Source organism: Melospiza georgiana, chromosome 18 (genome assembly GCF_028018845.1).
Source record: "Melospiza georgiana isolate bMelGeo1 chromosome 18, bMelGeo1.pri, whole genome shotgun sequence".
In the NCBI taxonomy this organism is placed as follows: Eukaryota; Metazoa; Chordata; class Aves; order Passeriformes; family Passerellidae; genus Melospiza; species Melospiza georgiana.
The window spans coordinates 449,997-473,297 of NC_080447.1; the positions used below are offsets into that span (position 1 = coordinate 449,997).

The 23,301-nt window shown below is 47.7% G+C and overlaps 1 protein-coding gene across 2 annotated transcripts in view; it reads right to left on the reverse strand.

Annotated features, from left to right (window-relative positions):
• ADGRD1 (adhesion G protein-coupled receptor D1) overlaps positions 1 to 23,301 on the reverse strand; it is a 100,363-nt gene that overhangs the window by 70,137 nt on the left and 6,925 nt on the right. For both annotated transcript variants that reach the window (XM_058037129.1, XM_058037128.1), the window contains 10 exons: positions 22,332 to 22,454; positions 21,824 to 22,003; positions 20,337 to 20,585; positions 18,383 to 18,447; positions 17,585 to 17,740; positions 15,369 to 15,428; positions 14,102 to 14,219; positions 13,301 to 13,411; positions 11,560 to 11,635; positions 8,213 to 8,354 (listed from right to left, as the gene is read on the reverse strand). In XM_058037129.1, the coding sequence (XP_057893112.1) occupies positions 8,213 to 8,354; positions 11,560 to 11,635; positions 13,301 to 13,411; positions 14,102 to 14,219; positions 15,369 to 15,428; positions 17,585 to 17,740; positions 18,383 to 18,447; positions 20,337 to 20,585; positions 21,824 to 22,003; positions 22,332 to 22,454 (1,280 nt within the window). The remainder of the gene's footprint in view (positions 1 to 8,212; positions 8,355 to 11,559; positions 11,636 to 13,300; positions 13,412 to 14,101; positions 14,220 to 15,368; positions 15,429 to 17,584; positions 17,741 to 18,382; positions 18,448 to 20,336; positions 20,586 to 21,823; positions 22,004 to 22,331; positions 22,455 to 23,301) is intronic.

Genomic DNA, 23,301 nt, shown 5'->3' on the forward strand with positions numbered 1-23,301 from the left:
CGAGAGCTATAGAGCCCTGAAAATAAAAATGTGTCCTGGAAGCGCTGATGGATCCCTGACAGGGCTGGAGCTCCCAAACTAATGGGAAATGATGACAAGCCCTGCACACAGAACAAATGGGCTCAGCCTGAGCTGCAGCCTGTCTCATTGGCCTGGCACTGCTGTGGTCTGTGCAATGTTTGTCTGTGCAATGATTGTCCCAGAGCCCTGAAATGATGACTGTGTGTGCAATGATTGTGCAATGATTGTCTGTGCAATGATTGTGCCAGAGCCCTGAAATGATGATTGTGCGTGCAATGATTGTGCAATGATTGTCTGTGCAATGATTGTGTGTGCAATGATCGTCCCAGAGCCCTGAAATGATGATTGTGTGTGCAATGTTTGTCTGTGCAATGATTGTCTGTGCAATGATTGTCTGTGCAATGATTGTGCCAGAGCCCTGAAATGATGACTGTGTGTGCAATGATTGTCTGTGCAATGATTGTGCCAGAGCCCTGAAATGATGACTGTGTGTGCAATGATTGTCTGTGCAATGATTGTCTGTGCAATGATTGTCCCAGAGCCCTGAAATGATGATTGTGTGTGCAATGATTGTCTGTGCAATGATTGTGTGTGCAATGATTGTCCCAGAGCCCTGAAATGATGACTGTGTGTGCAATGATTGTCTGTGCAATGATTGTCTGTGCAATGATTGTCTGTGCTGAAATTATCTCAGAGCCCTGGGATGATGACTGTCTGTGCAATGGTTGTGCAATGATTATCTGCCTTTAAACGTTTGATCACTATATGTAATCCAGTAAATCTCCAAGTGTTTCAACAGATCTGCAGTGAAGACAGAGTCAGGCAATTATGTATAAAACATCCAAAATATAGTAGATACCTAGGAAAAAAAGGTCACAGCTTCCTTTTTGGAGTCTGCCTTCCAGGAACAGTCTTCTGTAACCACTTAAAATTTGCTGCTCTGGTAAATATTCTTGCCAGTGCATTTGTTTTCTGCTGGCTAGTTGATAGTTGCAGGAAGAAAACTCAGAATCTTTTTTTTTTTTTCTGAAGTGGAAGAATATTTTTATGTGTGGCTTTGGGATTTTTTTAGACCATATATACTGAGTTCTAACTTTCCTCAAGAGAAGGGCAGAGAATGAGCTCAAATATGTAAATCTTCTTCTGGGATATACAAAATAATCAAACAGAGAAGTGAGAAGCTAATCACTCTGCAGACTATGAAGAATCAAAATATACAATATAGAAATATACTACATACTGAATTTATGCTTTTGTTCCCTTGGGTAGAGAATTTACCACAATAAAGCACTAAGTCTCTGCAAATTCTTCATAAATTTTTTATGGGAAATTCTTCTATCATTCCTCAGGTTTCATGTTCACAGGACATATTTGGGTCTGATGTTTGTGTGGTTCACCGTGAAATACATTATTTAAAGTGACATCACAGACTTCAAGGTGGTTAGATAAGTGTAAGGTCACTTGTTCCTTAAAATAATGATCAGTGTTAATAAGAACAACACATTTTGGAGCAGCAAACAACTGCACTCCAACAGTCAAAGCTTCAAGGCTTTGGTGTGTCCCTCTGGAATGGTGCCCCATCGTGGTGCATTGTCCCTGCCCTGCCCTCCAGGCTTGCAGCAAGCACATTTTGGGAAGTTTGGGCCATTTTGGGAGTGCAAAACCTGGGAATGGCCTGTTCATCCAAACTAGCACCATTTCACTCACCCCTGTGAGCTCTGCTGGCTGAGTCAACATGAGAACCTGGTCCCACAAAGCTTGAGCCATTTCTATAACCATGGAGCCCATTTCTGTAATGATGGAGCCCATTTCTATAATGATGGAACCCATGTCTATAATCATGGAGCCCATTTCAATAACCATGGAGCCCATTTCTATAACCATGGAGCCCATTTCTATAGTGATGGAGCCCATTTCTATAATCATGGAGCCCATTTCCATAACCATGGAGCCCATTTCTATAACCATGCTTTCTCCCCACTTTGAGCAAGAACAAGTAGAAGCCTTTGACCAGGAAATAGATCACGTCAATACTAACACAAAGAGTTTCATGTATCAAAACCAATGGAAATCAAGACTCCAACACTGAACAAATCTAGGGGAAAAGTTCTGTATGACTCACAAAACAACCATTGCACAGAAGGTGAAACTGAGAAATCAGAGGTTAGAAGAAAAACTCAATACTGTTCTAGCTTTTTAATTACTTGGAGTGCAAATGAATAGCGTTACACTGCAAAGCTGACTTTCTTGATAGAGAAAAATCAATCCAGTTCTGAGAGCCTTTAAGTAATACTCCTAAAAAATTACCATGTGCCTGCCACATGCAAAAATCAAGAAGACTTATTTTTAGGTCAAGGTGGAAAAAAACCACAAAGAAACAAACAAAAATCTTTCTCCCAAATCTGTCATTCCAAATCTTTTTGAGGGTAGAATTGGCATCCCTAAGGACAAATGGGAATCAGTAAGATTCCACCAGTGTGGCTGAATAATTGCAAAATCGCTCAGGAAAAGCAAATTCCCTGGTGTGTCTGGTGCTTTCTTTAAAGTTATTCTTTTGCTGGCTATGCAGGCTGTATTTGATGTCAACTATCATAGCAGACAGAAACAAGGAATGAGGAATACAGACAGCACTGGCTCCTGGAGCTCTCGCTATTGAAATTATTTAAAACATCCTCAGGCAAATAAGAATTCTGCTGCAGAAAGTGCTGACAAGGAGCAGCACAACCCACACACAGTTCGCCGTGAGCCCATCTCAAGTGCCACAGGATATTTTTTCCTTGCAGGTTGATTAATTAGCTATCTCCTTGGGCAGTCAGTTCATGCATCGCCTGCCTGAGAGAGCAGGGAGGGGTGGCTGCAGTGCCCTGTGGGCATGGAGGGCTCAGCCTGGGGCTGAGTGCCAGCCCTGCGGGCATGGGAGAGCTGGCAGCAATGCAGGGCTGCAGCAGTGCAGAGGAAGGAGCAATGCAGCGCTGGCAGCAATGCAGCGCTGGCAGCAGTGCAGAGGAAGGAGCAATGCAGCTCGTCCCTGTCCTGCAGCAGTGTGCTCCGAGCCAGCCCATGCTGCCCCTGCAGAACTCTACTCCTCTTTGGGTGTCAAAAAGGGAGAATCCCTCCTCAGCAGCTGCACATTTCCTGCCAGAACAACGACCCAAGCCCTCCTGGCTGTAAATGTCATTATCCACCAGGAGAGCAGCTCCAGTGCCTGGGGAACGGGCAGTGGGGAGGGAGCAAACCCCAAACGTGGAGGGAACAAACCCCAAACGTGGAGGGAACAAACCCCAAACGTGCCATCTCCTCCTCTCTAAAGTGTGAGTGCTCTGCCCTCCTGACTCAATGGACAATTCCTTATAGCAAGGATTTCACTTGTGTAACACGGTGCCAAACTTTGCATTGATTTTAAAATAATGACCTGGATTATTATTGGGGTTTTTTTGCTTAATTGTGGTACATTCTGCAAGAGCCACAGTTTCAATTGTATTTTAGTACAGTTCTCTCTGTCAAAGTCCATCCACTGAAAAATTCTACCTGTGTTCTGCAGATGTGGGCAAGATTCATTGTTTTTCCACAATCAATATATAAATTAGCCAACACTTAACTTGCCATAAAAATTAATTGGCTCCACATTGATTTGCCTCCCCCAGGGTAGCACCAGCATTTGTGTACCAACGGGAATTGCTTCTTCCCTTGTTTTATTTTCTTATCAGCAATGCTGTTAAACAAACCCCAGGTGTGGCCTGGCCAGGAGCAAGGGAGAGAAGAGGAGGAGATTGGGTGAGCTTTCAGGCAGAATCCCACTGCCTCGTTCAGAGCTCAGAGAGCAGGGACAAGTGAGGAGAGGCTCGTGAGCGAGGCTGAGCTTGAGGAGAGGGTCTGGGCTGCCTGCAGGGCAGCATCCCCAATGCTGAGATGTTCCTGCAGCTCCTGCAGGATAGCCAGGGACAGCTGAGGGACTGGGAGAGACAGGAACAGGGCAGGGGAAGGAATGGGAACAGGAGAGGGAATGGGAGAGACAGGGACAGAGTGGGAGAGGGACTGGGAGCAGCAGCTGCTGAAGGAAGGAGCTGATAAAAATCAAGAAGAGAAGATGCTAAAGGAAGGAAGGAGCTGGTAATCCAGAGGAGAAGCTGATGATAATGGAGAGGAGAAGATGCTAAAGGAAGGAGATATAATTGAGAGAAGCTACTGAAGGAAGGAAGGAAGGAGCTGGTAATCCAGAGGAGAAGCTGATGAAGGAAGGGGTTGATGGTAATGGAGAGGAGAAGATGCTAAAGGAAGGAGCTGATATTGGAGAGCAGGGGCTGCTGAAGGAAGGGGTTGATGGTAATGGAAAGGAGAGGATGATAGAGGAGAAGCTGATAATGGAGAGCAGAGGCTGCTGAAGGAAGGGCTGATGATAATGCAGAGGAGAAGCAGCTGAAGGAAGGAGCTGATATCAGAGAGCAGGGTCTGCTGAAGGGAAGGGGTTGATGATGATGGAGAGAAGATGCTAAAGGAAGGAGCTGATAATGGAGAGGAGAAGATGCTGAAGGAAGGAGCTGATAATGGAGAGGAGAAGCAGCTGAAGGACGCCCCTGATATCAGAGGGCAGGGGTGCTGAAGGGAAGGGGTTGATGATGACGAGAGGAGATGCAGCTGAAGGACGCCCCTGATATCAGAGGGCAGGGGTGCTGAGGCCTCCCTGGTGCAGGGAAGGTGCCAGCAGGGCCTGGTGGGAAGCAGCCCTGCACAAAGGCACAGAGCAGAGGCAGCTCCTCGCAGAGGAGGGGAGCAGCTGCTTGAGGATGCAGTGTGAGAGCATGGCAGCAAAGATGAGCACATCTCGGTTCCCCCAGCACTGTGTTTGTTCAAATGGACCAGCACTGACATGGAACAATGCTAAATCACTCCTGACTCGCAGTATCTCAGTAAAACACGCCTTTTTTCCCAGAACCAAACAATTCCTCAAAGTGGCGCTGCCCTAAACTATACTTGAGGGAAAAGCAGCTGCATTAAGGATTCCCAATTTGCATCTAATCTTCACGAGAGGATTCTCACAGAGGGAGCAGCAGCCAGGAGCTCATAACTCTCCAAACTGCAAACTGCACGTGTTCCTGCTCTGCAAAGAGCAACGAGGAGACAAAGCCCTGGAGGGAACTCCGAGTGCTCAAAACGAGTGTATGAGAAGTTTTCCTCCAGATGTGAGGCAGCTTTCTCTGCAGCACCAGCCAGGAGTGAGGGACCACAGAGCAGCCCCGGGCTGGGACTGCTGCCCTCCTGTGCCGCCTCCTCATTGTCTCACTGTCCCTGCACTTCTGGGCCCTCTTTGATTCACACCCTGCTGCTGCTCCTACAGCCGAAACACAGCAATTCACAGCAGCAAAATGACAGGGACAGCAGATCTCCCTTTCCAAACAAGCTGGTGGATGAAACCAGCGCTGGGAGATAAAAGAAACAACGGGAGGGATTCCACTGATGGACGAATGGAAAAAGGTATTTTGCTTTTACAAATAAACTTTAGGTTTGCCGATAAACGAAACTGGACATTGAAAGATGAAAGAAACAGTGGGGAAGAAAAACTCCTAAATTCTGTAAGAATTAAAAATTTAAAGGGAAGGTTGTACATTAGAGGGAAATCTTTGGGATCAGGCATATTGGGAAGTCTGAACCTCTCAGGTACCTCAGAAATGGGGAAAGAGAGAAGGGAAATGCAGCTGTAAATTGGGATAAAAAGGAGGCTGCGTCCTCCAAAAATGTGAGAGATCCCAGGGGAATGCCCCATGGCCTCTCCCTTTATTGGAATAAAGTTCCAGGACTCCTCTGTTTCCTTTTGGACATAAACCCTGGTGTTTGTGGGTTAATTTTCCTGACAAACACGTGTGCTGCATCAGCCACAGCTGTGTCAGACTGGAGCTTCAGCAGGGCAGAACCCAGGGCTGCTGATGCTGTGCAGCCGTGTGGGCTCCCCAAAACTCTGGTGCTGTTTGACACAATTTCCTCCTCTGCTGCCTCCCCTGACTTTCTCCAAAGCACGTCGTGCTGCATTTCAGCCCTGACACTCATCCCTTCTGAATTTCTACCCTGTGCTGTAATTCCTTGGATCACAGCAGGGAAATGTCAGTGCTTCTCCAGTTGTTCCTGCTATGAAAAACATCTTGCTGGAAACAGGATTTTTTTTTTTTTTCCCAGATAATCATTTTACAGAATGTGCTGTTGCCTCACTGCAAACATCTGGGCGGCCCCTCAGCCTCCACATCCTCCCCAGGCCTGGAGGAGGTTCTGGGGGTTTCTGTGAATTTCTGTGCTCTGCACACGGTAACTCACTGAGCTGGTGAAGAGCAGAGCAGCACCACTTTCTACATCTGTCAAAAAATGTCTCTCTGTCCCTGAAGCGTTCCTGAATAACAGACCATTGCAATTTAGTGTATATTTATATTAAATTAAATTGTCCTCTTAGAGGACTTAATTCAGGCAAAATTTTGCTGATGAAGAAGAGCAATGAGATATATTCAGTGTTCACAGAGGCTGTGCTGCAATTACAGCCAATCCCCCTGGCAGAGCCCAGCCTGCTCCCCCTGGCCCACGAATTAACCTGAATTAACCTGAATTAACAGGTTTTTATTGGCTCTGAGGTGAGTTCTGAGCCCCACAGCCCAGCCCTGCCAAGGGAAGCACTGACACAGCACTGACAGATATTCCCTGTACCCTTCTCTAATTAATTAATTAGTCCCCGTTTTGAATACCTCGTGTTTTAAAATGTGGATGGGAAATTGGGCTAAAAAGGAGGCTGCATCCTCCAAAAATGTGAGAGACCCCAGGGGATGCCCCACGGCCTCTCCTCTATTCAAATAAAGCCAAAAGGACTCCTGTGTCTCCTTTTTGGACATACACCTGTGGTGTTTGTGGATGAATTTTCCTGACACATTCATCCTTCCCCTCCTCAGGGGCTCTGCTGCCTGGAGCAAAGAGAGATTCCTGACAAACGCAGCATTCCTGTCTGTGTCCCAGAAAAGGGAAAATCACAGTTCCAAGAGCTGCCAGTGAATCATCACCTCTGCAGCACGGGGAGAACCTGGGCAGGCACAGCAATGTGCATTTTGGAAATATCCGTGCAAAACTCCCTCTTCACCAGTGCCCACCTCCGAGAGGCCTCTGGGGACATTTGGGGCTCTCAGTTTGGAAAATGTCAGCAAAACAGCACATTTCACTCCTGGGCCTCGGGGATGCTCCCTGCCGCTGCTGCTCCAGCCTCACCAAAAGCCCAACAGAAGGAAGATAAACAGCTTGGAAATAGCTTTAAAAGGAAAATATGATAAAATATTCAGGAGAACATCTAAGAGATGTATTCTAGGAAATGTTTGAGAATTTAAATCTTTCCTTGCTGCTCCCGTTCACGGCTGTAAGTGGGTCAGAGATGCTGCACTGCCTCCCCTCAGCCCCTCAGAGCCTGAGCTCCTCCATTCTGATATCAAACCATCAGAAACTGAGCTCCTGCATTCCATTGACACCAAACCATTAGAAACTGAGCTCCTGCATTCCATTGACACCAAACCATCAGAGCCTGAGCTCCCCTATTCCACTGGCACCAAACCATCAGAAACTGAGCTCCTCCATTCTGGTATCAAACCATCAGAAACTGAGCTCCTGCATTCCACTGACACCAAACCATCAGAGCCTGAGCTCCTCCATTCCACTGGCACCAAACCATCAAAGCCTGAGCTCCTCCATTCCACTGGCACCAAACCATCAGAAACTGAGCTCCCCTATTCCACTGGCACCGAACCATCAAACCCCTCAGTTATCTCTGTGTGGACCAGGATCAAAAAGCAAAAACCACAAGGGAATTGTTGTTACTGAGCACCCCAGTGGGAAATCAGCATTTCACCCCAGTGTGCTGCAGGCTGCACAAGCACACATACCAGAGCACACACAAGCACACACCAGAGCTGAAACGCACAGCAAAACGCACAGCAGAGCACACACACACGGGGACTCGAGCTGCCTGGGCACCCAGCAGCCTTTGGCACTGAGGAGAAAGAAACCACAATGCTGGGGAAAACAGAAATGTGGCAGCCACAAGTGGCAACTGAACGGCTGCTAAAAACGCCCACAAAAATCACGGGAGAAGTAAAATGCCCACAAAAGTCATGGGAGAAGCACAAAGAAAGGATCCCAGGCACAGAAGTGCAGCAGAGCCCCCCATGTCACTTACCAGGGTGTGGCTGAGCTGGATGGTGATGAGGGGAGAGCCCGACAGGTTGTGGGACAGCTGGGGCAGGGGCTCCACCTTGATGGAGATGAGCAAACTGCTGGCTGAGATCAGGGAGCCCCGGTGGGCAGCAGCTCCAGCAATCCTTGGGAAGGAGCAAACACGTGAGGGAACAGAATGACCACTGGGTTTCAGTTCATACACAACAGCAGAGGGGCACAGACCCTCCCTGTCCCCTGAGTCCCTACAGGGCAGCCAGGTCTGGCCCCAGAGGTCCCAAGGAGGGATCCAAACAATTCCCTGAAAGTGAGGAGGAAACTGGCAGGGGCTGGATGGTCACACAGATAAATCAGTGTGTGAGACACACAGACAAACCGCACAGAATAAACACAGGAATGTGTTTAGAGGTGATTTATAGCTTTACCTTGAAAAATAGATTATGTCAAATTAGATTTGTTGGAAGGAAAGACAAGTCACAACACACACAGCTGAACTGGACTAAACAGCTGATTAGACTGGAAATGAATTTATTCTAGGGGGAAGTCATTTTGCAGTACATAAGAATCCTTATTTTAAGGTAAGACTTGTGAGTTTGGCATTTTCACACATTCAGGAGTAACTGAGATCCACTGGGTTTCAGGGCAGACTTTTTTTACCCTCTCAGTACCAAAGCGCAGGATTAAATAAATGACTGCTGTCATCTGTGCCTTGAGCAGTGGATGAATGGGTTTCACCAGGGAAATGCGAGCCTGGGTGAATTAACCACCAGCCTGGGTTCCCAAACACAGCCCACCTGGAAAGGGCCAGCCTGAAACAAATGAAAAACCACCTTGTTTGCACCCACCACCTGTCTGCAGCGGTTTCTTGTTTTTATTTCAGAAAAACCCCAAAACCCTCACGTCAGAGGCTGAAATAACTGCACTCAGCTCCTTGTCACAGAACAGAACTCATTTAGCACAACCCTTCAGTTCTGACCTTAAAAACCCATCAGCACCAGAGATTACTTCTGCTCCCAGAAACCTGCATGGGAAAGGGACTTGTTCATCTGAGGCAGAATTTGCTGCTCTGATGCAGCAAATTTCAGTCTAGGTAAGGGCTTGTGCAGCGAAACTCATTATCCCACAGTTTGGGGTTTCTCCTACCCAGATTAGGAACGTGGATGCTTTTCCCACACCCTTCCTCTGCTTGTTTTCCCTTCAGAGACCCTGGTGAATTTTGGAGTGTGACAAACCCTCAGCAGCAGCAGGGAATGGAGCTCCTGCAGAGCCAGAATTGGGGAATGGAGCTCCTGAAAAGCCAGAGACAGGGAATGGAGCTCCTGCACAGCCAGAATTGGGGAATGGAGCTCCTGCAGAGCCAGAATTGGGGAATGGAGTTCCTGCACAGCCAGAATTGGGGAATGGAGCTCCTGAAAAGCCAGAGACAGGGAATGGAGCTCCTGCACAGCCAGAATTGGGGAATGGAGCTCCTGCACAGCCAGAATTGGGGAATGGAGTTCCTGCAGAGCCAGAATTGGGGAATGGAGCTCCTGCACAGCCAGAATTGGGGAATGGAGCTCCTGCACAGCCAGAATTGGGGAATGGAGCTCCTGCACAGCCAGAATTGGGGAATGGAGCTCCTGCACAGCCAGAGCCAGGGAATGGAGCTCCTGTACAGCCACAATCAGGCAATGGAGTTCCTGCAGAGCCAGAATTGGGGAATGGAGCTCCTGTACAGCCAGAGCCAGGGAATGGATTCCTGCACAGCCAGAATTGGGGAATGGAGCTCCTGAAAAGCCAGAATTGGGGAATGGAGTTCCTGCACAGCCAGAATTGGGGAATGGAGTTCCTGCACAGCCAGAATTGGGGAATGGAGCTCCTGCACAGCCAGAATTGGGGAATGGAGCTCCTGCAGAGCCAGAATTGGGGAATGGAGCTCCTGCACAGCCAGAATTGGGGAATGGAGCTCCTGCACAGCCAGAATTGGGGAATGGAGTTCCTGCACAGCCAGAATTGGGGAATGGAGCTCCTGAAAAGCCAGAGCCAGGGAATGGAGCTCCTGCAGAGCCAGAATTGGGGAATGGAGTTCCTGCAGAGCCAGAATTGGGGAATGTGGTTCCTGCAAAACCTTTCCTCACCCTGGCCCTGGTGCCAGCCCCACGTTTACACAAGCTGCCCTGAGCAGCAGCAGGATGGGCTCAAACATTGCTGGGTTTCGTCTTCTCTGGGTGAACAATCAAAAGCTGCTCCCCTCGGAAACTGGTATTTATGGAGCCTGAAAATAGCTCTGTGTCTGCACTGCACAAAAGCTCCAAGAGTGTTGGTTTTGGTTTTCCACCACAAGAAAAGAAGGAGGCTGGGTTTCAAATTACAGGTGTGGAAGTAGCCCAGTGGTAGAAGGAACACAAAAGAAATTCTCTAAAACAAACTACTCTGAAAGGAAAAAAAATATTCTACTGAAAAGTATGCAAAAAAGTTATAACAGTAGGCACAAAAAAGAAAAGCAAGCAGAAAAGAAGTGCATACTTATTTTAAAACATCTTTGAGTACCTGGGGTTTGGCTCCACAGAGGAAGAATTGCTAAGGCAGCATTCCCTGAATTATTACCTTTTTGGATGCAGCATTCCCTGAATTATTACCTTTTTGAATGCTGGTTTGAGCAGACCTGCATCTACAGGTTTAAGGACAAGATCTCACAGTGCATGACATACTGCAGACATTACAGTTTGAGTTAATTGTAGAAATGTAGGAAACATTTCTTTGCCAGCCATTTTGTGGTTTTTTTACAATTGTGAACAGGGCAGACCCTTGATTCTGAAAATGAGTGCTGAAATCAAACCCAGCTCAGGGGAGCAGGAATGGATCTCCAGGCTGTCCTGCCCCCAGATTTCAGGGAATGCACTCCAAAATTACAGATCTGTTCCTTTTGTGTACCAGAGCCCCAGGGTCTGACAGTGCTTTAAATACAGAGCTTTGACATGCAGCACCTTCAGTAAACTTTGACCTGAGCCAGGATCACTGTAATTCTCTTTGTCCCTTTGAAAAACTGAGATTACATCTTATTACCCTAACAAAATTGCACTGATCCTCCTCTTTGGAAAACATAGGCTCTGCTTAGTTATGGCCCCAATTTCTTCACGTGAGCACAAAACATTGCAGAGCAGAGGCAGAGCTGCCTTAGAGCCACCTGTGAGAGAGCAGGGCAGGGAACAGCACAGCCTGTAACCGCTGGGAAATGGCATTTAGGGATCACCTGAGTGTGAACAGCCAGCAGCACAGCCTGTAACCGCTGGGAAATGCCCTTTGGGAATGGCTGGGGGGTTACCTGAGTGTGCTCAGCCTGGATTGCCACCTGAGCAGCCAGGCACTCACCTGGTGTCCTCGGGGTTGATGTTGTCAAAGAAGCGATGCATGCTGTGGTAGAGCAGGCCCACGATGGTGACGCAGCCTGTGGAGAGGGAACAGGGTTAATTCCCCAGAGCAAGGAGAGAGAACGGGGGTACTGCTCAGAGCAGGGTTATACCCTATGACAGGGAACAGGGTTATACCCTATAACAGGGACAGGGAACAGGGTTATACCCTATAACAGGGTTATACCCTATAACAGGGACAGGGAACAGGGTTATACCCTATAACAGGGTTATTGCTCAGAACAGGGTTATTGCTCAGAGCAGGGTTATACCCTATAACAGGGACAGGGAACAGGGTTATTGCTCAGAGCAGAGTTATACCCTATAACAGGGTTATACCCTATAACAGGGTTATTGCTCAGAACAGGGTTATACCCTATAACAGGGACAGGGAACAGGGTTATTGCTGAGAGCAGGGTTATACCCTATAACAGGGTTATACCCTATAACAGGGTTATACCCCATAACAGGGTTATACCCTATAACAGGGTTATCCTCAGGGCAGCAGTGCCAGGCAGGAGAACCCTTCCAGGGCTGCAGCCCCTGTTCACTGAGAGCTCTGCCTTGCCCATCCCTGCCCTGTGGCCGTGCTCACAGGGGTCTGAGGGTGAGGGAAGAGACGAGGATCTGACTCCGTGTTTCAGAAGGTTTGATTTGTTATTTTATTATATATATTACATTAAAACAAAGCACGACAGTGTTCTGGAAAATGAAAGAAAACCCTTATGGTGAGGAGCTGCAGAAGTGGGAAAGGGAAAAACTCCCCTCACGTGCTATTTTTGGCTTTACAAGTTGGTTTGCAATTACAGTTACTCAAACCTGGGAGGACTTGCAGTCTGCAGCCAGAGCCCCTGCCAGTGCAGAGAAACAAAGCTGCCGCCCCCAATCAGGCAGACAGGTCAGTAATTAGCAGAGAATTCCTCACTGCAGGTTATTTTCAGCTAACTTTGCACTTCATAGAGCAGGGACCAACCATCCCTCTCCAGAGGTGGCTGCAGAAAACCTCTGAGTGGGTGAATTCTGTGGGTTGGAATTTGGGGCACACGAGCCACATTTTCAAACATTTGAGAATGGAAGTAGATGCTTTTGTAAATGGGTTCCTTCGACTTCTGAGTAAAGCACAGATAATTAACATTGCTATTTTAGAGTCTTGACTAAAGGTGCAGATCTTAGCCATGCTTCTTTTAGGGATTTTTAAAACTTTTGCATAGGTATGGATTTCTGAGCTCTGCCTTTTTGCCATGAGTGTAGTCTGTATCTTCATTCTGTTCCTGTAGCTGCTATTGCTTAAACATGTAATTTTATAGTTTAATTTTAGACAAAAGACCAATTTTGCATGAAGGGATAGGTAATACCTGACCTGACATCCTAGAATTTCTTAAAAATAACCGGTTCAGATAATTAAAAAGAATAATTACGAAATTATGGCTTCTCTGATGTGAAAATGTGTCAGAATTAAATGGCTTTGGTCTCTGTAGCTCAGCCCCATTATTCAATATTAATCCAATTAGTATGAAAACTGCACCACATTAATTGCTCGTTAGCCTGACAGGGCTGCTGCTGCTTCCTCAGGCTCGGTGCAATCCACAGGGATCAAATCAGTTACCTGGGAAAACAGAGGGACCCAAAAGCTGTTCTGCAGCGAAATCATGTTGGATACCCTGTGCACACGGGTCCAGTTCTGTCTTTAATCTCTTCCTTACCTTTCCCATGGAAAGCCTCACTGGGGATGGAGATGTAGCTCTGCCCCCGGGATGGGAACCGATAGTGGGACACGTTCAGGCTCTGAGGGAGCATTTTGACCACGGCATAATCTGTGGGACAGCCAGAGAGAAACATCAGCACACCCACAGCCCCTGAGTGCTTAACCTGCCCTCCCTGAGCTGCTGCTGCATTGCAATATTCCTGTATTAAACCCCAGGACAGGCAGAGCAGCCCTCCTGCAGGCACTGAGACCCCAGGGTGTGATACAGTGATGGGTGCCTGGGGCTGTTCAGTTATTCACCCCTCAGAGGGGGCTCAAAAGGCAAAGCAGGCAGCCAGAGCAGATTAAACACCTCTGACACCTGCAGCATCCAAAGGTGCCAGATCAAATTAAGGCGCCAAGATGCTAACCCGCAGTAAAATAAAATTCTCCAAAAAGGTCAAGACTGTTCCTATCATTTTCAGCCTCTTGCGAAACCCTTCCAAAGATGAAGGTTTTGTAGCACCCAAACCTCCAGGGGCTGCACACGAGCTCCAGGCCCTTTAACTCTATTTAACTCCATTAGCACAGCGTTACTGAACCCTTCACACATAACCCTGATTCTGAATTCCTCCCCAAACAAGCCCGGGGAAGCCCAGGCACAGCCAGAGCCCATCACCTCCAGAGACAAATGAAACTCGGTTTGGCATTGCTCAGAGGGATGAGGAGCTGAGTGTGTGCTGGCAAGGAGAGCTCAGGGCTTCAGGAGAAGGGGAGCACAGTGCCAGCTGTGCCAGCTGTGCCAGCTGTGCAGCCCCACCTGCCACGGGCGAGGAGCCCTCGAGGGTCAGAGGCAGCGAGTTCCCCTCCAGGTGCAGGGACAGGTGAGCCAGCACCGTGTCGATGGTGTGGATCAGGCTGCTGAGCACGGCGGGGCTCTGCGGAGGGACGGACACACAGACACGGTGAGCAGGGACGGACAGACGGACGTGAGCCCAGCCCAGGGGCTCCCACGCTCCCTGGAGAAGGCGTCACCCAAACCGAGGCCACCCAGAGTGTAATCCCCAAAATGTTTGTCTGTCACAGACACCTTTTATGGAAAATCCTTCCTTAGGGTTTTTCTTCCTGAGAAGCTGTGAAGCCTCAGAGACCAAATGTAAACATTGATTATCTGCTGCTGTGGAATGCAACAGGTGCATCTGTGATTGGCCTCGTGTGCTTGTTTCTAATTAATGGCCAATCACAGTCAGCTGGCTGGGACAGAGAGCCAAGACACAAACCTTTGTTATCATTCTTTCCTTTTCTGTTCTTAGCCAGCCTTCTGATGAAATCCTTTATTGTATTCTTTTAGTATAGTTTTAATGTACTATATATAATAATATAATAAATCAGCCTTGTTAAACATGGAGTCGGATGCTCGTCTCTTCCCTCACCCTCAGACCCCTGTGAACAGCATCACATTTGCAGAGCAGCCAAAGGAGAGCTGCCCCACAGCCCCACGGCCAGCTGCACTCAGCAGGATGAGGCCACAACTGGGCAGAAATGCTCCTGACAATATCCAAAGATTGGCACCAGCTCTTTCTCGGAGCACCAGCTGAGAACGCTGCAGCTCAGCCTTTCTTTCATCTTTATTCAAATGCTCCTCAGCATAAAGGCAACTTTAACCCTCCAGGCTGAAACTTGATTCATGAAATCTCAGAGTTAATGCATGTTCCAGTGAAAAGGAAACCTGTTTTATCTGAAATCCATTTACACCAGAGATGAGCAAGGATCTGACACTAAGAACTTAAATCAATTAGACATCCTTTGGTCTCAAAAGCATTTTAGGCTTCAATGAGACCTCCCTGCGCTTTAGCTTCTCCTTCTCTCAGTTTAAAAGCTCTCTGTCCTGAAATCTGTGGTTTTTTAACATTCAAGCAAAAAGCTCAGGAAATTTCTGGATTCACCCTGCAGGTCTTTCATCAGTGACAGATGATAAAATAAGTCATACTGCCAAAAAGTGAAGTAATAGTGACAACCATTTCTGTTACCATCATGTGGATTTGTGCAGCTGAGGGAAATCACCAATCTGAGCCCATTTCTCTTACCTCTGGTCCATCAATCCAGTCAGACAGCAACAGGAAGTCTTCAATAGCTTTCAAAAACGCCTGAAAGACGAATAAAACTCGATTACTTATTGATCAGCTACATCTCCTGGCAGGGCAGATCTCTGCCAGGATTTTCTCAGGTCCATGTTGGGATGCCAAGCCCACTTCCATTGCAGCGTGGTTGGCCATTAATTAGAAACAAGCACATGAGGCCAATCCCAGATGCACCTGTTGCATTCCACAGCAGCAGATAATCAATGTTGACACTTTGTTCCTGAGGCTTCACCACAGCTTCTCAGGAAGAAAAAATCCCAAGAAAACGATTTTTCATGAAAAGATGTCTGCGACAGAGTCCTGCTGGCATGGAAGGGGAAAAGGGAGCACAGAAACTGCACTGAAAATTAAAAAGGAAAACCCACATTTCCAGCTCAAACTCATCCTTTGAAAAGCCTTCAGAGAATGATTATAGTCATTCCACACAGTGAGACGTGGAAGACACCACACAACAAACCCAAGTCAGACCTGTCAGAAGCGATTCATTATAACGTGTGTCAGTAATCAGAGAGTTTATTGCACATCACTTAAATCAAATTTCCTGGCGCTGTGAGGCGTGCACGATCAGGCAGAGATAACTGCACAGAAAACCTCGGTGCCCGTCTCTCAGAATTAGCTGCAGACAATGCAGAGCCCCGCATCAATCAGGCAAATGACAGGCTGCTGTGTGTGATCAGACTCTCGTATTTGCGTCCCAAAATAGCTCTGCTAAGGATAATCACGGCCCAGTTTCTGCCTGCAAACCGCTGTGGTGGCACCCAGAGCAGCCCCAGCAGGGACTGCAGTGATGTGGGAGCAGGCACGGGCAGGATGCTGCTCCCTCTGCAGCCAGAGCACAGGGAAATATCCCGGGAAAACAAAGGAAACAACGAATTAAAGCTTTTCAGAAGGGCTTTGCTGCATATTACACCGTGATCCGTGAAATCCAATCTTTAGAGTTTGCAAATGCTCAGCTTTTAACGCAGTCTCTCAGTCGCTGTCGCTGTGGTTTGCAGAGGGTTTATTTGTGTTTTTTGTCTGAGTAAAGCGCCCTTGTCGCTCTGAAATTACCCTCGGGCTTAGGGGAACAATCAGCAGCGGGGCCAGAGCTGATTCCTGCAATAATGGCTTGGCAGTGCTGAAATCAGGGAATTAGATGCCCATTGCTTTCCAGCACTGTTATAACTTCACGTCAGTTATAACTGTATGTTAGTGCCCATCACTTTCCAACACTGTTATAACTTTATGTTAGTCGTGTTATAACTGTATGTTAGTCATGTTATAACTGTACGTTAGTCATGTTATAACTTTAGGTCAGTGCCCATGTTATAACTGTATGTTAGTCATGTTATAACTGTGTGTTAGTCATGTTATAACTTTAGGTCAGTGCCCATGGCTTTCCAACGCTGTTATAACTTTATGTTAGTCGCGTTATAACTGTGTGTTAGTCATGTTAGAACTGTATGTTAGTCATGTTATAACTGTGTGTTAGTCATGTTAGAACTGTGTGTTAGTCATGTTAGAACTGTGTGTTAGTCATGTTAGAACTGTGTGTTAGTCATGTTAGAACTGTGTGTTAGTCATGTTAGAACTGTGTGTTAGTCATGTTAGAACTGTGTGTTAGTCATGTTAGAACTGTGTGTTAGTCATGTTAGAACTTTAGGTCAGTGCCCATGGCTTTCCAGCACTGTTATAACTTTATGTTAGTGGCCCATGGCCCCTGTTCTCAGCTCACCCTGCAGAAAACACCTGCTTGCTTTTTCCCATCTGTGCATTGGCTTGGACAAAACAAATTCCTTCAGCCTGTTTCAGAGGGGACAGTGACTCCACCGTCTCCCTGGGCAGGCTGTCCCAGCACTTGAAACCCTTTCAGAAAAGGATTTTAGGGTAAAATCCAGCTGAAATCTCCCCTGGCACCACCTGAGGCCGTTTCCTCTTGTCTTTGATGTTTGGGAGAGCAGACCCAGCCCCTCAGCGCCTTCCTTGCTCGGGATGGGTTCAGAGGCATAAAGTGACATCCCCAGGGAGATTTCAGACACTCAGAGAGACATTTCAGCTCTGCTCAACTCCTGCTGCTCCCTAAAGAGCCACAGCTCTTTCCACAGGTGGTGTCTGCAGTGAGCAGAGGCTTTTCAAGCTGCCCCGGACGTACCTGGGCGCTCACCTGGGCGCCACTCGCTCACCTGTGCCAGGCTCAGGGCCGTGTGCTGCGCCAGGGCTCGGCTGGGCAGGCTGCAGGACACGTTCTGCAGGTGCCCCAGCAGGGACAGGGCCGAGGGGGAGCTGCCCCTGTGCTGGCCCAGCGCTGCCAGGACCGGCTGGTACGCGTCCGTGGGGAGCTGCAGCGGGACAGAAATCAGCACAGGAGAGACCAGGTTATCCATAGGTTATTCATACTGCATCCCAGCAGGGACAGAAATCAGCGCAGGAGAGACCAGGTTATCCATGGGTTATTCACACTGCATCCCAGCAGGGCAGAGAACAGCACAGGAGAGACCGGGTTATTCATGGGTTATTCACACTGCATCCCAGAAGGGACAGAAATCGGCACAGAATACCCCAAATTATTCATACTGCCTCCACCAGGGACAGAAAAACAGCACAGGATATCCCAAATTATCTGTGTGGGCCCAGGGAGAGAAGGAAGGGAAGGAAGGAGAGTAAGGGAAGGAAGGGAAGGAAGGGAAAATTATCAGAATGGTTTTTAGCCTCCCATATTTTCAAAGTTAATAGCAAAACTTCAGAAGTTGCTACCTTTTTTTTCATTATTTAACATAGTAAATATTTTATTTAACAGGGAATTTCCTTTGTGTTCCCACCTTCCCACAGTGGCTAAAACTTCTGCCCATGCACGTCCAAAAGCATTTATAATAGAGGTATGAAAGTAAGTGCCATTAACAGAAACCAGGCAGGGAGGAGGGTGTGTAACTCTGATTTATGCACGTTCTGCCTTTATGGAAAAGTCCTGAGCTCTGTCCTACCGCAGGGCTTGTCGTGGTTGTCATCAGAGACCAGGGCAGTGTTGAGGAGAGCAGGACTTGCACACCTGGGGAAATGCAAACACAAACGAGGCTCTTACAAATCTGGATTTCTTGTATCAGATACATAATTTTATATATAAATTCCCGCCTCAGGCTGGATCAGTTCCAACTGAAAGCAACAGATTTGCTGTTCTGTGGATTTTATTTATTTCCAGTACCGTAGCCACGCAGCCTTGTGATAGAGAAATCAAATTTTCTTCTAATCTACATCTGACCAGGAGTTATTATTTGCCAGGGGTGTGGAATCTCAGTGCAATCCAACACTGGCTGCATGCACAGGACCCATTTCTCTCTCAGATCCAAAAGGAACATGAACATTCACTCAATTAAAAACCAGGCTGTTCTATTTGCTTATGTCAAACCACATTACCCTGCTTCAACCCTGCTAGAAATCTCCCAAAATCAATAAATAGATATCATAACCTTTCTACTTATGCTCATTACTATTGTAATACCCATTGCTTCCTCTGAGAATATTCTAATTTCATACATTAGTGGGAAATTTTATAAAATCCAATCAGTCTATTATTTTAAAGAGAAAAGCCAAAAATTAAATGGCCACATTTCCCAGGTGCTCCAAAACACCTGATCACATTAAAGCAATGTTGGTTTGAAGTTCTTCTGTCTAATTAAAAAAAAATATATACCTGGCATCCCTTTACATTTGAATTCCTAAGCCCCTGGAAAATACACATCCAGCTTCACTTTCAATTAAGAGGCATACATTTATTTTTCACAGCATTCTGATAGTTCCACATGACACTAAAAAACCTGGAGTGGAACCAGGAGTTTAGGAGAAAACCCCATCAACAGAGCAATTAATGCCATGGAAATTGCAGTAAAGTCACAGGTGCTCACAGCATGAGCATCTCAAGGCGCAAATCAAGGAGTTTGGGATGCAGCCTCCTGAAAACCAGCAGGGATTAAGGGTGGGATGCAGGCAGAATTCTGCACAGCTCTGGAGAAATGTGGGATTGGCAGAATGGGAGGGTCAGCAGGGTTTCAGAAGGCAGCTCCCAGCACTGATGTGCAGAATCAGATTTGGGGCCCAGAGACCCCCCAGCACACCCAGAGGGAAGCAGAGGGAGCAGAGCCCTGCTCGGGATTTGGTTCCCTGCAAGGACCTTCCCAGTCTGTCCGAGGGCAGTGCTGGGCCCACCGGGGTTAAAAAGGGGTTAAAAAGGGGTCTCCCTGTGTTTGTTTAAGCCATCCCTCCCTGGCAGTGGGACAGGGCACACATATTGATGAATGGGGGCAATTTGAAAAGCTGCTGCTCTGGGGTTTGGCAGCAGAACGTTTCTGTGGAGCTGCATTAATCACAGAGGGTGAATAATGGCAGATGGAGCTGGACAGTGTTATAGTAACCCTCCACTGTTGTCAAAGACACAGCAGCCAAACACAAAAGCATTTTGTCCACCATGAGCACAGCATCATAAACTTTTTAAAGATTGAAAACTATGAAAAGTGAGCAGCCTTTTTTGACAGGTGCCCTGCCCCAGCCCCACTCACCTCACGGCAGCAGTGAAGCACTGGCGCACCTCACGCGATCTGATCTTTGCTTGTGGCCTTTTTACGATTGTATTTTAATTGTGGAATAAATCCTTATTAATCAAATTGGCTAATTAATTTATAACACAAACTGTGAAAAGCGAGCAGCCGTTTCTCACAGGTGCCCTGCCCCTGCCCCACTCACCTCACGGCAGCAGTGAAGCACTGGCGCACCTCGCGCAATCTGATCTTTGCTTGTGCCCATTTTATGATTGTATTTTAATTGTGAATAAATTCTCCTTATCAATCAAATTGGCTAATTAATCTATAACACAAACTGAAAAGTGAGCAGCCATTTCTCACAGGTGCCAGGAGGCACACCCATCCCTGCCCCAGCCCCACTCACCCACGGCGGCAGTGAAGTACTGGCGCACCTCGCGCGGGCTCAGCGCCCTCTCCCAGATCACAAACTCGTCGAAGGCGCCGCTGACCGAGCGCGGGGCCGCTCCCTCCGTGCCCAGCAGGTCAGGGCTGGCGTCCCCATAGTCGTAGAACACCTTCCCCTCGGGGTCCGTGGTGCTCAGCGTGCCGTTCACGTACACCTTCAGGCCTTCCCGCGACCGCCAGGTGAACAGCACGTGCGTCCAGTAGGGACCTGCGGGGGAGAGGCACAGCAGGGCTGGGGGCAGTCCAGAGCCTCCAAACTGGGTCCAGTGGGGACCTGCAGGGCAGCAGGGGCACAGCAGGGATGGGGGCAGCTCCAGAGCCTCCAAACTGGGTCCAGTGGGGACCTGCAGGGCAGCAGAGGCTCAGCAGGGCTGGGGGCAGCCCCATCCAGAGCTCCCTGTGGGACTCTCCCTGCCATGGCGCTGCCAGGGAGGCCAAAGCTGAGCCGTGCAATGCTGGTGCTGTGCCCATGAATCCTCACCCCCTGGGGAAGCCCATGCCTGGCAGGATGCCCCCAGCCCTGCCTGAGCCTGGCCTCGCTGCAGCTCCATAAATTCCCCTGCTCAGTGCTGCTGGCCAAGGTCTGAGGGCTCCTCACTCCTGCCTCAAACCCAGCCCAGAGAGAGCAGCACCAGGACTGCAGGAGCTGGACAGCAAGCACATAAACCACTCTAAAGTTCTCACAGTTCCCTTGTTGTGCTTGAGAGCCAGAAACCACAATACTCCTTTTCACTTGGACTGGATGATCCACAAACGTGTGAATTATTCTTGCCATTTGCAGCTTTTCTCTTAAAAGAAGATTTCTGAACTGATTCATTAAGGTTTATGAAACTGCTACCGTGAGTCCAATTTTAACAATGTACAGGCAGCCAAATTAGGGCCAGAAAATATTTATGGAATGCCATTAGCATTACTGGAAGACCAGCATTTGTTCCAGTCAGGAGATATTAGTGCTCCCCAGCAAGGCACAGTTTAGACAGAAGCAGTGAGATATGTGATATACCAGAATGTTTATTAATGCTATGGCCTGGCACGGGAAACCTGGCACTCAACAGAAGCAGCATCATGAAGGCACCAAAGAGCAGTCAGAGAGTTTCCAAACAAGGCTGAACTCAGCAGAGAGCAGCCCGGGGTGCCATGGAGTGAACCTGCATTCTCTGCTCCTGCTCCCACCCAGTCATGCAGGAAGCACGGGAGTCAATGAGGGCTCACTCCAGACACCCCTGCAGGCTGGGCCAGGGCTGCTGGCCATGGCAGTGCTCTATTGCACACCACTGCTGTCCTTTGGCACCTTACCCCTCCCTCTCCAGCACAGAGGTGTCTGCAGCTGGTTTTGTACATCCCCTTCTCTTCCCTCGAGTCGTGCTCCTCTCACCACCTCTGTCTGCAGGAATAAAGCAAAACGCAGCAAAGAAATCTGGTTTTTTTTAAATACAGAAACATTACCTGGTGGGCTGAAGCTCGCTTTCCACCTCATCATGGCACTGCCCCGGGTGTAGAACTCCACGGAGCCCTCGCCCTCGCTGGAGCAGATTCTGAAGCCGCTGGAGATCACTCGGCCCCCAGAGGCAGGGAGCAGCTTGGCCTGCTGGTCCTGGGTCTTCCAGAAGAAGGAGAACGTCACCCCTGAGGGGAGGGAGAGGAGGATGAATGAGGAAACCGAGCGCAATTGAAGGTTCCAGCATGCAGAGCACAGGCGGTGGGAATGCCTCTGAGCTCAGGTCATCTGCTGGCACCAACCAGGACGGCCTTTTTAAAACCAACAGAGCTCCAGCTCTCATTTAACTTGCAGCTGGAAAAGACTAAGTTTTCAGCAATCAACACTCAATTGTCTCAGAATTCAGCAAAGTGTCAAGCCTCATTTTTAGAGTTCATTCCAGGGAGGAAAGGAACAATGGTTATTGAATAACATAGTTTGGCAGCAAAAGTCAATCACAATGAATGGGTTTCTCACCTTCAGGCCCACACGCCTCTGGATTACTGATGCAGGAATTTCTGTAGCTCCCAAAGAAGAGAAAGGTGACTCCTTTCTTTTCAGTCACGTAAATCCCTTTGTTCACCATCCCTTCTACAATATCTAGAGCAAAACCAAATCCAGTTTAACATTCACACAAAGGAAAGCTTCAAACTTCCTGTAAATGTGATTTTAACAGCCTGCTATAGCTCAGATGTTTATCTAGGTCCAACTGTATGGCTTTGTCACTTTCTCTGTTCGTTTTCCTTTTTGGTGTTTTGTGTTCCAGTTTTGTGTGTTCAGTTTCTTTGTTTGTTTCCATTGTTGTATTTTTAAAGACACATCTTTTATTTCAAGTTTGTAAATATTGCACTCATACCCACTCAGCTCTGTGGTTAACTAAGACTGACAGAACCCATACACCCAAAAATAATTATTTTAGAGTAATCAGAGTAAACTTTATGCTTTAAAGAGTTTGGAATGCCAGACCCTTCCTAGAGGTGTCTTACCATGTTTCTTTACTGAGCTAGTAAAGAAATTCTTTCACCAATTAAAACGTAACAAAATAGCATTTCTTTTTTCATTTTTGAAAGGGCAAGCTGGTGATCAAAGTTGAATTTTCACTGAGAAATAACTCAATGAAATATCCCTGACAAGGTGCACACAAAACCAGAAACAGATCTCAGACATGCTCTGATAATAAATTATCCTTATTTAAATACCAGTTTTCAGGTATTTTCCCCTCTTCTTTGAGGAAGAAGCCATCAAGCCCCACCTCTAACTGACAGATCAAATTTAGTTCCTTTTTAAAATGTGAGTGTGTACTATGGGGTAAATCAAGCATTCCCAAGCTCTTCTCAAGGCACCTGAACTATAAATTCCCTCTGCAGGAAGCTCCCATAAGGTGGCACATTCCTGCTCCCACAGGCCTTCCTTGCCATGGGTGTCTCTCTCTAATGCTCAAATTAAG